Source organism: Nothobranchius furzeri, chromosome 18, assembly GCF_043380555.1.
Source record: "Nothobranchius furzeri strain GRZ-AD chromosome 18, NfurGRZ-RIMD1, whole genome shotgun sequence".
Taxonomy (NCBI): domain Eukaryota; kingdom Metazoa; phylum Chordata; class Actinopteri; order Cyprinodontiformes; family Nothobranchiidae; genus Nothobranchius; species Nothobranchius furzeri.
In genome coordinates, this window is record NC_091758.1 from 18489939 (window position 1) to 18503616 (window position 13678).

The 13678-nt window shown below is 46.5% G+C and overlaps 1 gene segment (V, D, J or C); it reads right to left on the reverse strand.

Moving 5' to 3' along the window:
• Positions 1-3232: 3232 nt before the first annotated feature.
• Positions 3233-5569, reverse strand: LOC129163611 (immunoglobulin lambda variable 2-18-like). The segment is given in 4 exon segments: positions 3233-4016; positions 4124-4224; positions 4895-5212; positions 5467-5569. Coding segments are annotated over 3 exon segments (489 nt in total).
• Positions 5570-13678: the final 8109 nt, after the last annotated feature.

Consider the following 13678-nt stretch of genomic DNA (forward strand, 5'->3'; position numbering starts at 1 on the left):
GGGTTAGAGTTATGGTTAGGGTGAGGGTTAGGGTTTGTGTCAGAACACCGGTCTTGGGGAAGGGGCGGGCCTGAGTGACGTCGGCTGTCTCTTTTATTTAGGAACAAGGAGAATTTAAAATGAGAGAAATAAAAAATGGAAATTTTTGTTACACTTTATTCTTTTGTTTCATGATGATAAACTGATGCAAAATTCAGATTAAAGAGAAACTGGGAGGAAGCTTTGTTTCTTTTTATGTTAAAGGAGGTCTTGTTTCCTATCTGCTCCTCCAGAGACAGCATGGACATGAGGAGATAATAAAAGTCCCACAGGACAGGTTAGTGGAAAAGTTTGTAGTTAGCTGGTTAGGGAAGGACTGAGCTGAAGAAAGAGAGAGTTGCGACACGCTTTGAACTCGCCGACTCGCGGTCACATGATTCATGGAAGTGATGGGAATTCCGGCTCTTTTTAGAGAGCTGGTTCTTTTGGCTCAGCTCATCAAAAAGAGCTGGCTCTTTCGGCTCCCATGACTCCTCAGATTTTCTATTGCGTAAAGTATATTTGTCACCAAAAATAATGCAAAACTATATGTAAAATGATTTGCTAATATAAAAAAATGCAATACAAGTGCTGGCCAGTAAATTAGAATATCATCAAAAGGTTGAAAATATTTCAGTAATTCCATTCAAAACGTGAAACTTGTACATTATATTCATGCAATGCACACAGACCAATGTATTTCCGATGTTCATTACATTTAAATTTGATATTCATAAGTGACAACTAATGAAAACTCCAAATTTGGTATCTCAAAAAATTAGAATATTCTGAAAAGGCTGAATATAGAAGACACCTGCTGCCACTCTAATCAGCTGATTTACTCAAAACACCTGCAAAGGCCTTTAAAAGGTCCCTCAGTCTTGTTTTGAAGGCACCACAATCATGGGGAAGACTTCTGACTTAACAGCTGTCCAAAAGACAATCATTGACACCTTGCACAAGGAGGGCAAGACACAAAAGGTGATTGCTAAAGAAGCTGGCTGTTCGCAGAGCTCTGTGTCCAAGCACATTAACAGACAGGCGAAGGGACGGAAAAAATGTGGTAGAAAAAAGTGTACAAGCTCTAGGGATAACCGCACCCTGCAGAGAATTGTGACGACAAACCCATTCAAAAATGTGGGGGAGATCCACAAAGAGTGGACTGCAGCTGGAGTCAGCGCTTCAAGAACCACCACGAGGAGACTCATGAAAGACATGGGATTCAGGTGTCGCATTCCGTGTGTCAAGCCACTCTTGAACAAGAAACAGCGCAAGAAGCGTCTCGCCTGGGCCAAGGACAAAAAGGACTGGACTGATGCTGAGTGGTCCAAAGTTATGTTTTCTGATGAAAGCAAGTTCTGCATTTCCTTTGGAAATCAAGGACCCAGAGTCTGGAGGAAGAGCGGAGAAGCACAGAATCCACGTTGCATGAGGTCCAGTGTAAAGTTTCCACCGTCAGTGATGGTGTGGGGTGCCATGTCATCTGCCGGTGTTGGCCCACTCTGTTTCCTGAGGTCCAGGGTCAATGCAGCCGTCTACCAGGAAGTTTTAGAGCACTTCATGCTTCCTGCTGCTGACCAACTTTATGGGGATGCAGACTTCACCTTTCAACAGGACTTGGCACCTGCACACAGTGCCAAAACCACCAGCACCTGGTTCAAGGACCATGGTATCCCTGTCCTTGATTGGCCAGCAAACTCGCCTGACCTTAACCCCATAGAAAATCTATGGGGTATTGTGAAGCGGAGGATGCAATACGCTAGACCCAACAATGCAGAGGAGCTGAAGACGACTATCAGAGCAACCTGGGCTCTCATAACACCTGAGCAGTGCCACAGACTGATCGAGTCCATGCCACGCCGCATTACTGCAGTTATTGAGGCAAAAGGAGCCCCGACTAAGTATTGAGTGCTATACATGCACATTCTTTTCATGTTCATTCTTTTCAGTTGGCCAACATTAGAGAAACAAACATTTTTTCATTGGCCTTTAGAATATTCTAATTTTCTGAGATACCAGATTTGATGTTTTCATTGGTTGTCACCTATAAATATCAAAATTAAACGTAATAAACATCGGAAATACATTGGTCTGTGTGCATTGCATGAATATAATGTACAAGTTTCACGTTTTGAATGGAATTACTGAAATATTTTCAACCTTTTGATGATATTCTAATTTACTGGCCAGCACTTGTATATCAAATAAGTATAATTTCAATGGATTTATTAACTGAACACTTTAAGAAATTTCAACTTTCCGACTGCTGTTGCTCATTTTCTCACCGTCTTCGTCGCACTCCTCTCTCGCTCGCCTTTTTCCTCCTCCTCTTTCCCTCTTGTCTCCCTCCACCCGCATGTGCTCTGCTGTGTGTCTGAGTCTGACCGTCCCTCTTCCCCGGCCCTACTGCTCTGTGTGTGGACAGTTTGGACACGCAGTTACACATGTTGACCAATCGCCTGTGGCTTTCACCAAAGCAAGGGGGTGTATGTGATGGCACCCAATGACGAGCCGGCTCCCGTCGTTCACTTGATAAAGCCGGCTCTTAGAGCCGGTTCGTTCGCGACCGACACATCAGTAGTTCATGGAGCTCTCAATAGTTCCAAACATCCCAGTGCCATACATCAATTTGAACGGAATATGGTGGGACAAATCACAAAAATGGAATATAATCACATTTCCCCTGGCGATTTTTGGTATTTATTGAATAATATTATATATTATGTCTTAATTCCTTCACAATGTAGCCTATTTTTTTCTTGAGCATTTGTAGGAAGACAGACACCCGTGACTGTTCTACATTACAGGAATACGATAGTCCTAACACATTGTATAATACATTTAGACCACATACATTACTATAATATATATTACAGCAATAAATTTGATGTAGTAATGCAACACACTGCTCTAATATAAGCATATTTAAGAACTTTAAGTCCTACAAGAAGCCCTAAACTCGAGTTGTAATATCCATTTTAAAGTGGTTTATTGAAAGCTAGAATTCTGCTCCAGCTTACCTTGAAGAAAATTTGTAGCTGTTTATGCTTTGAATGATGATCTATTATGTTCAGTAGAATGCATTTTACAATCATTACTTTATATTTTTATGTGAAGACAGTACATGCATCAATAGCCCAGTTTATCAGGCTTCTATAGCCTGACTAATAGCAACTAATTAAAAAAGAAAATTTCAATAAAACTGTATGGTCAAACACAAGAAATTAAAAAAGTGTGTGTTAATTGTGAAAAAATGAATTGCAAACTTGTACAACATGCATAATAGCATTTTTAATAAAGCATTTTTACCAACATTAGGTTTAGTCATTACATATGTGCAAATAACCTCCTTGGTTCATCGCCCTGAACCAAGGAGGAGGAAGGATCCCGCAGTGAGAAGTACAGCAGAACCCCTGCATGTTGATCCACTGACCAGTGACCACACATATTGCACTCAAGTAAACTGTGGTACGAATCTTTCATTTGTATTTATTTTATTAAAAATCTTTTCTATTCTAACAGTGCCATTATAATTTCAGAGAATGAGGAAAGCAGCTGCAGCAGTGAGGCAAATGAGATGAGGGAAAGTTAGGGGGGACATGAGATGGTATCAGGAGAGAGGGACATCCCAGGAAGCCATGAGGAGCCGGCGTCAGGGCCAGGAGGGGAAAGGAACAGGCTATGCAACCAGGGAACCCAGCTGGAAAACCTAAGGGAGGAAATAGAAAGTCTAAAAGAACACATTAGAAGATTGGAAGGGGCACTTAAAACACAGACAAACATTAATTCAGCCAAGCGAAAGAAAGTTTTCAACACGGAAAAAAAATTGGTCATATTTTTACTAAAGAGCAGTGGAAGGAACTGGCATGAAAAACTCAAGAGGCATTAAATGGAGAAAACAGACAATCAAAAACGCCGTGCAACTCTGTTTTTCAGTGGGTTCAACAGGCTGCAGGTTTCTTCAGGACACGAGCATCCCTCTGCCTGATGTTAGAACCCTGCAAAGACAAATGCAGCCCATTAAACTGGAACCAGGTGTGTTAGGAGAGGTTTTTAACATGCTCAGTTTGAAGGTGACAGAGATGGAAAGAGAGTGTGTGCTCACTGTGGATGAGATGGCAACCACTCCAGGCGTGCATCACTCCATCACAGACCCAACTGGGATTTGCCACCACCGCTGTTCCTGGTCAGCTCTCCGCTCAGCCACTATGAAAACATGAAGACAGACACACAACACAGTTTAACCTTTCATGGTTACATAAGTTTTTTTTAGTTACTCTTTGACATTTATTTATTGATAGTTATGTTATTCTTATTTCTTGTCATTCCTTACTTAATAACAAAATTGCAAATGCTAATATTATAAAGAAAGTGGAAATGAGCAGTTTTATAGAAAATGTCTAAGAGGGGTTGTGGGAACTGTGGGGCTAACACAAAAGAGTTATCAATCCTAACTTCATGCGTCATTACACAACAGTCATCCATTCATTCCTTGACAGATAGGGTCAGATCACATCACAAAAGGGGACTACAAACAATACACCTGTCAAGTTTGAGTAAGGTGGTTGGGGGGAAAGGGCATAAAGGTCATGAAACAATAGACCTGTCACGTTTGATTTATGGTGGGTTGGGGGGGGGGGGGGGGCATGAAAGTCAAGGAACAATAGACCTGTCAAAAACCTTGACAAAAGGTGGTTCCTTATATGTCTCTAACGACATACAATAAAATGTAACTATCACTAAACCAAATGTCAGGGAACAGTGTGAGTGAAACCAGAGAGAAAACACAGATGAAATATCCAAGTACAGAGCGCCCCCTGCAGGTAATTAAACACTAATTAAAACTCTGAGTTTTTTGTGCAGCTCTTGAATCCACCTGCATCACTGTGTTGACTCACAGCACAGAAATACACTCCACTGTCTTCAGGCTGCAGGTTCTTCACTGTCAGAGATCCAGTCTGAGCGTCCTTCTTCTCTGCTGGAAATTTGTCCTGACTGAAACCAGTTTCATACTGGTGAGGAGGACTTGGAGTAGTGAAAACTATTTGTTTCATGGTCTTCCCAGGCAGCTGCTGGTACCAATACATCTGGTAATAGGTACCATCCTTGGTGTGGCTGCACTCTATTGTTGCACCCTGACCATGATGTTCCCACAGCATGGGGATCTGCTCCACATCGCCTCCACCAACACAACCTGTGTGTCAACAACAGGACAGAAGACATTTTTAATCATTTCAGAGAACTGAAAAAAAAAACCATCACCTTCTGTCAAACTTTAGACAGTTTTATTGCTTTATGACCTTTTATGACCCTTAGACCCTTTCAGCAGACCACCTTACGTCAAGATAGGATTTATAAACCTTTTTGTGTTTGTTTCATGACACATCCGATGTTTGTCTTTTATTACATCCTTTGGTCTCTTTGTTACCCCTAGATCTTTGTCTCAACTCTCTATTAGCCCCCCCTCAGCCCACAGCTGGGAGTACCGTTCCCACAGCCCCCTCACCCTTTCAGATCTATGACGTAATACTCCCATCCCTCCCTCCAACATGGTCAGCTCTTTAAAAACTCTCCACACACACACACACACACACACACACACACACATACACACACACGCACGCACACACGCGCGCGCGCACACACACACACACACACAAACCCAAAAACAGCATAAGTAAACACTTGGCAGAGTTCAGATGGGCTAGGTAATGAATGACACGCCATCAGGTGAGCCATCTGCCTCGGCAGTAGTTGATCGACGGCAGCAGCCAAGGCACCAACCCAGGGCGCTCAGGGAGAGGGGGCAGAAACCCCCGCCACCGCATAAGCACACCCTAGGATCACCCGGGCTGCCACAGTCAACCACCACCCCCGAGGCAGAGGGTCCCACAGAGGAAACAATGGTATGATTGCAATAAGTACAATGACTAAAATAAATAAATAAATATATAAAGTATTTTTAATAATAATAATAATAATAATAGCTAATAAAAACTGATTAAAGAGATAGTAAAACACTAAAACATAAACGTTTAATACCACTAAAATGAAAATAATAAAATAAATAAGTTAATTAATAAAACAGGAAATACAGCTAAAAACAGGTATCAGATCAAAGCTAACCTAAATAGGTGGGTCTTGAGCCAGCTCTTATAAACATAAACATTCTCTACGACCCTGAGGTCCTCTGGCAGCCTGTTCCAGAGACGAGGGCCATAAAATTAGAAGGACGCCTCGCCATGGGTCCATGAACCCAAGGAGACGGCTGCCAGAGGAGCACAGAGGCAGCGAGGGTTTGTAAGGTAAAAGCAGTTCCGAAAGATAAGAAGGCCCAAGACCATTGAGAGAACCTTAAAATTGATCCTGAAACACATGGGGAGCCAATGCAGCGATTCTAAAACCGGAGAGATGTGCTCCCGCCTCCTGGTCTTCATCAGGACATGTGCTGCTGAGTTTTGTAAAAGTTGTAAGACTGAAATTCTCTTTTTGGGAAGACCAGAAAGCAGGGCATTACAATAGTCTATCCTACTGGTGATAAAAGCATGCATCAGCATCTCCGTATTGGCCCGAGAGAGAATGGGGCAGACTCTGGCGATGTTCTTCAGATGATAAAAACCTATTTTAGTGATGATTTTTATGTGTGGGAAAAAAGTCAGCTCAGAGTCGAAAATCACGCCCAGGTTTCTTAAGAAAAGATTAAAAGACGCTGGGCCTCAGGTCCGATGACTAAAACTTCAGTTTTGTCCCGGTTGAGCTGGAGAAAGTTTTCTGCCATCCATGATTCAATGTCTGAAATGCAGGTAAAAAGTGTGTCCATTGGCTGTGTGTCATCAGGAGACATGAAGGTGTACAAGTGTAGCATCAGCTTAACTGTGGTAATTCACCCTGTGTCTCCTGATGACACTGCCAAGAGGGAGCGTATAAAGGTTAAAAAGCAGTGGGCCTAAAATTGAACCCTGGGGCACACCACAGGTAATCCCATGGACTCTTGAGGATCAGGTATCTAAATTCACCATGTCTGTGAGGTCGGATGTGAACCACCTGTGAACAGCACCAGAGTGTCATGACTCGCGGGAGGAGTTTAACCCAAGACATGCAGAATCAACACGACGTCAATAGGTGGGTAAAAAGAAAAGTTCTTTATTTCCTAAGCTGGAACAAAAAGTGCACTGGTAAGTCCAGTGAAGGTGTGCTGTTGGCGTTAGTCCATTCAGTAGTCCACGGCGTGTGGGAGAGAGGGTAGCCAAGGTGAGCGCAGGTGGAATTCAGCGGGCTGAGGCGGGTGAGGCAGCGGAGATAAACAGGCAGGCGTAGAGGAGGATGGGACGTGGTTCTGGAAATCTGAGGTTCAAGCGGCGAGAGAAGTGTGAAGAGTTGTGTCCTGAGCAGAGCAAACAAACAGAGTTCAGGGAAAATCCAAAGGCATAATCCAGCAAAACAGTCCAAGGTTCGGAGCCAGTAATCCAATGTCAAATTTCTTAACAAGCAAAACGAAGTCGAGAGGCTGGGCTACCTAACAGGTGCAATCATCCGGCGCAGTGTGGTGTCTCCATCCTCCTTTTATACCTGACCTCCAGATTGGAGATCTGGCACACCTGCAGCACCCTTTGCTCCTCACCTGTGGATGATTACCTCAGAGAAGGTTAATGAGGAGAGTGCTCACCTCGGCTCAGGAACATGACACCACCCCCCCCCCTCAACGGACGCCCCTCGGCGTCCTCGCAGTGGACCGGGAAGCCTCAAAGTCGGTGATGAGGGAGGGGTCTTCAATGTAGGACCGGGGAATCCAGGACCGCTCCTCAGGGCCATAACCTTCCCAGTCCACCAAGTACTGCACCCCTCGTCCCCGGGGGCGTGAGTCGAGGATCCGCCGGACCCTATAAACAAGCCCCCCCTTGTAGAGCCGGGCAGGCGGAGGCGGAGCAGGCACCGGACACAGAGGGCTGGAAACCACGGGCTTGACCAGAGACACATGGAACACTGGGTGGACCTTCAGCGATTGCGGAAGGTCCAGACGAACGGTCATCGGGCTCGGAACTGCCACCACCTTGAACGGACCAAGGTACCTCGGAGCGAACTTCCTAGATGTCGCCTTGAGGGGTATGTCCTTGGAGGACAACCAGACCATCTGCCCCGGGGAGTAAGTCGGCGCTGGGCGACGATGTCGGTCTGCCAGCCGTTGATTCTTCTCAGCGGTGCGCAGGAGGGCAGACTTTGTGGCCGACCACACACGGCGGGCCCGGCGAAGAAACTGGGGCGTGGAAGTTGTGGGACCTGTTTGGAGCGGGAACAAGGAGGGTTGATATCCAACCGAGACCTCAAACGGAGACTGACCTGTGGCAGTGGAGATGTGGCTATTGTGGGCGTACTCCACCCAAGCGAGATGGTCACTCCAGGCAGAGGGGTTTGTGGCACAAACACAACGCAGCATGGCGCCCAGCTCCTTATTCATGCGCTCGCACTGGCCGTTGGTTTGGGGGTGGTATCCCGAGGTTAAAGCCACCCGGGCCCCCAGGACAGTGGCGAACTCCTTCCAAACCTTGGACACGAACTGGGGGCCGCGATCCGAGAGGATCTCAGTCGGTATGCCATGGAGCCGAAACACATGCTTGACCAGGAGCTGGGCGGTCACGACTGAGGAAGGAAGAGTCTTTAAAGGGACCAGGTGACAGGCCTTAGAGAACCTGTCTACAATAGTCAAAACAGTAGTAAAACCGTGGGAGGCAGGTAATCCACAAACAAAGTCTATTGCGATGTGTGACCACGGGCGAGACGGAACAGGCAGAGAACACAATAATCCAGCTGGTGGTCGATTGGTACCTTTCTGTTGGGCACAAACATGGCAAGCTGACACGTACTCCTTAACGTCCTTATAGATGGCGGGCCACCAGAAAGAACGCTTGATTAGTGCCAAGGTCCTTACCACCCCAGGGTGTATGGAGAACTTCCCAGAGTGAGCCCAATGGATGACTCTTCCTCGCAGAGTCTGAGGGACAAACAGTTTATTGGATGGTCCGTTACCTGGGCCGGGATCGGCCTTGAGAGCCTCCAGGACCTGGTCCCTTATTGCCCAGGTGACCCCTGCCACAATGCAGGACGGAGGCAGAATGGTTTCAGGCGCGGACTCATCCTCTGAGGCATACTGGCGGGAGAGAGCGTCGGGCTTAGTGTTCTTAGATCCTGGGCGATAAGACAACACAAAATTAAAACGAGAGAAAAACAAGGACCAACGGTATTGTCGAGGGTTAAGTCTCTTAGCCTCCTTGAGGTATATCAGGTTCTTGTGATCTGTCCAAATCACAAACGGATGTTCAGCCCCCTCCAACCAGTGCCTCCACTCCTCCAGGGCCAGTTTAATGGCCAGTAATTCCCGGTCTCCCACATCATACCTGCTCTCAGTAGGTGTTAAACGCCGGGAGAAAAAGGCACAGGGATGGAGCTTGTGATCAGCAGGAGACACCTGTGAGAGGACCACACCCACCCCAGTGTCCGAGGCATCCACCTCCAAGGTGAACTGCTGCGCAGTGTCAGGCCTGCAGAGTACCGGGGCCTCAGAGAACCTCTTCTTGAGTGCCCGGAAGGCTGCCTCTGCCTCTGGAGACCACACAAAAGGCTTAGAAGTAGAGGTGAGAGAAGTTAGTGGAGCCGCGGTTTGACTATAGTTTCTAATGAACCGTCTATAGAAATTAGCAAAGCCCAGAAATCGCTGCAGCTGTTTTCTGGTGGTAGGAGTAGGCCACTCCGTCACAGCTTGCACCTTGTCTGGGTCTGCCTTCAATCGCCCGCTCTCCAACACAAAACCTAAAAACTTCACAACCGGCACATGAAATTCACATTTTTCTGCTTTCACAAACAGTCTGTTCTCCAAGAGCCGTTGTAAAACAGCTCGAACATGTCTCTGGTGCTGGGAGATGGACCTGGAAAAAATCAAAATGTCATCCAGATAAACCGTAACAAAGTCATTCAAATAATCACCCAGAACAGAGTTCACCAGTCTCTGGAACACCGCTGGAGCATTGGTGAGACCAAAAGGCATCACCAGGTATTCAAAGTGCCCCAAGGGTGTTTTGAAAGCCGTCTTCCACTCATCCCCTTGGCGGATCCTAACCAAGTGATAGGCGTTACGGAGATCCAACCGAGTGAAGATGGTGGCGTCCTGGACCGGCTCGAAAGTGGAAGACAGTAGGGGTAAGGGGTACTTGTCTTTGACAGTTATCTGATTCAGACCCCGATAGTCAATGCATGGGCGGAGAGACCCGTCCTTCTTGGTGACAAAAAAGAATCCCGCCCCCAGGGGTGAAGTTGATGGTCTAATGGTCCCGTTTGCCAAAGCCTCAGTTATGTAGGTCTGCATACTGTCTCGTTCCGGCTTTGAGAGGCTGTAAAGACGACTGGATGGCAACGGAGCTCCGGGTAGCAATTCTATGCTACAATCAAATGGGCGATGAGGAGGTAGCGTGGCAGCTCGGTCCCTGCTGAAGACCTGTTCAAGGTCGTGATAAACAGAGGGTACCTGGGAAAGATCGAGGGGCTCAGTAGGCGCCGAGCCGGAGTCCTTAGCCACGGTGGGTGCTGACTTGAGGCATGTGAGAAGACACTCCGGACTCCAGGATTCTAATCTGTTGGCTCGCCAGTCCAGAAGCGGGTTGTGTATCTTGAGCCACGAATGTCCAAGCACCACCGGGTTCTGCGGGGATGGGAAAACAAATAGTGAGAGTGTCTCTGTGTGGTTACCTGAAACTTGGAGCTGGAGCGGCACGGTCCTGTGGGTGATGGTAGACAGTACTCTGCCGTCCAGAGAGGTAACCGACACTGGTTCGGAAAGTAGTTCAGTGGGGATACCCCATTCACAAACAAATTGGGAATCCAGAAGAGACTGCTCGCAACCCGAGTCTATTAAAGCAGTGGTAGGGTGGCGTTGATTTCTCCAAGTCACAGTACATTCGATGAGGAACCGGGAGGTTTTACTTTCAGAGGTACCCCCCACCAGGACTCCCAGTTCTACTGGTGGGCTCGACCTTTTAGCAACGCCGGGCATGTCTGAACAAAATGTCCAGGAAGTCCACAGTACAGACAAAGGCCCTTGCTGATACGCTGCTGCCGTTCCTCCGGGGTTAAATGGGCTCTTCCCAACTGCATGGGCTCCTCCGATGACTCCGCGGACGAAGGTCTGGCGGTTGGGTGGCGAGGTGTAGGATGCGGTGGAAACTCCATCGCTGACGTTTTATGAAGCTCGCGATATCTCTTATCAATAGAGATGGACAGAGAGATTAATCCATCCAGAGTGGCTGGTTCTGGACACAGAGCCAGCTGGTTCTTTATCCTATCACTCAGGGCCTCAATAAAAGCTGCCTTTAAGGCATCATCATTCCATGTTGTCATGGCTGCCAAAGTCCTGAACTCCAATGATAGCTCCGCCACCGTTCTCCTTCCCTGTGATAGATGCAAAATCTTCCTTCTAATGTCAGTTGTGGTCTCTGAGCTGCAGAAAGTCTGTTTAAAATCCTCCAAAAAATCCGCATAGGGACCAGACAAAAATTCAGCATTTCTGCTCTTTGCTTCTGCCCACCTAAGAGCCTTTCCCCTCAAAAGTCCAACAATGAACGAAATTCTAGCAGAGTCCGTCATAAAAGCATTTGGGGAACGTTCGAACGCCAGGCGGCACTGTAGTAAGAATCCATAGCAATCCTCGAACTCACCCGAGAACGTAGGACATGGCAGCGGTGGAACTGAACGGAAGTGGGTGACCTCCGGAAGTCCGATAGCCTCTGGTCCGGGTGGAATCACTACTCGTGACAAAGGTTCCGGGCCTGAAGCGGAAGTGGCAACTGGAACAGAGCCCGGGGATGGCGCTGGAGCAGGAGCTGGAATTCGCTCGTGAAGCTGTTGGATCATAGCCTCCAAATGCTGGTAACGCTGGTTGGCGACCGTCAGTTGTTCCATGAGCACAGGAAGAGTCTGCTCCTGCTGGGACATCCTGTTAGCCAGATCGGCGAGTGCTGATTCCGCTGGGTTAACGTTCTGGCCGGATGATTCTGTCATGACTCGCGGGAGGAGTTTAACCCAAGACATGCAGAATCAACACGACGTCAATAGGTGGGTAAAAAGAAAAGTTCTTTATTTCCTAAGCTGGAACAAAAAGTGCACTGGTAAGTCCAGTGAAGGTGTGCCGTTGGCGTTAGTCCATTCAGTAGTCCACGGCGTGTGGGAGAGAGGGTAGCCAAGGTGAGCGCAGGTGGAATTCAGCGGGCTGAGGCGGGTGAGGCAGCGGAGATAAACAGGCAGGCGTAGAGGAGGATGGGACGTGGTTCTGGAAATCTGAGGTTCAAGCGGCGAGAGAAGTGTGAAGAGTTGTGTCCTGAGCAGAGGGAAAATCCAAAGGCATAATCCAGCAAAACAGTCCAAGGTTCGGAGCCAGTAATCCAATGTCAAATTTCTTAACAAGCAAAACGAAGTCGAGAGGCTGGGCTACCTAACAGGTGCAATCATCCGGCGCAGTGTGGTGTCTCCATCCTCCTTTTATACCTGACCTCCAGATTGGAGATCTGGCACACCTGCAGCACCCTTTGCTCCTCACCTGTGGATGATTACCTCAGAGAAGGTTAATGAGGAGAGTGCTCACCTCGGCTCAGGAACATGACAAGAGAGGCCGATCTGTTTTAAACGAGTTAAAAGAATAGTGTGGTCTACTGGATCGAAGGCAGCGCTTAGATCCATTAGAACCAACACTCACCCTTCGAGCATCATAATTTACTCTAAAATCATTTCAGATCTTCAGCAGGGCCGTCTCAGTGCTGTGATTCACCCTAAAATCAGACAGAAATTTCTCTAGGACATTGCATGAGTCAATAAAATCATTAAGTTGGATTAAAACAAGCTTCTCTAGAGTTTTGCTAAGAAATGGTAAGTTAGATACCGGTCGTAAATTGTTTAAACTATTAAAATCTAAGTTGCTCTCCTTCAACAGGAGTCTCACCACCAGAGCCGGATTAAATAAATGAACTACACTAGGCAGGCTGCATTTTTTGCCCCCCCCCCCCCCCCCCCCCCCCCCCAGTCGATGTTATTTAATGAACTGAAATCTGAAACTTACCAAAGTTACTAATAAAAGTTCATTCACATTTTACATAGCCTAGTTTTTGGTTACAAATTGGTTGTTTGTATGCCAGAATAAGTCATGTGTTGTATGTTAAACATTCTATCAGACTTTTTTTGTTATTAATAATTTATATCTCATTACACAGCTGTATTAAATGATAATAAATTATCCTCATCTTATCTATTGGGAGTGTCAATGTTAAGGCAGTAGTACCAGTAAATAACCACTAGGTGTCATTAAACTATGTAATCAGAGCAAATATATTTATCTTATTTGCTCTGTTTACATTTAACCAGTAGCTAGCTGTCAATTTTTATTGGGGGACAATGGGGGGTCCTGGTCATTTCAAGGAGGTTCTCAAGAAAACAAAAAATGCAGTGGACAGCTAGTAACTGCATATTACTGCTACTAAACAGCAAAATACTACAACTACTTTGTTTTTAATTAATTAGTCAATTGCAGTGTGCAAATAATATCCTTTAATTGCCATAGCCACACCCCCATGACACAAAACACCCATGACAGAACACATACAAGTGCTGGCCAGTAAATTAGAAT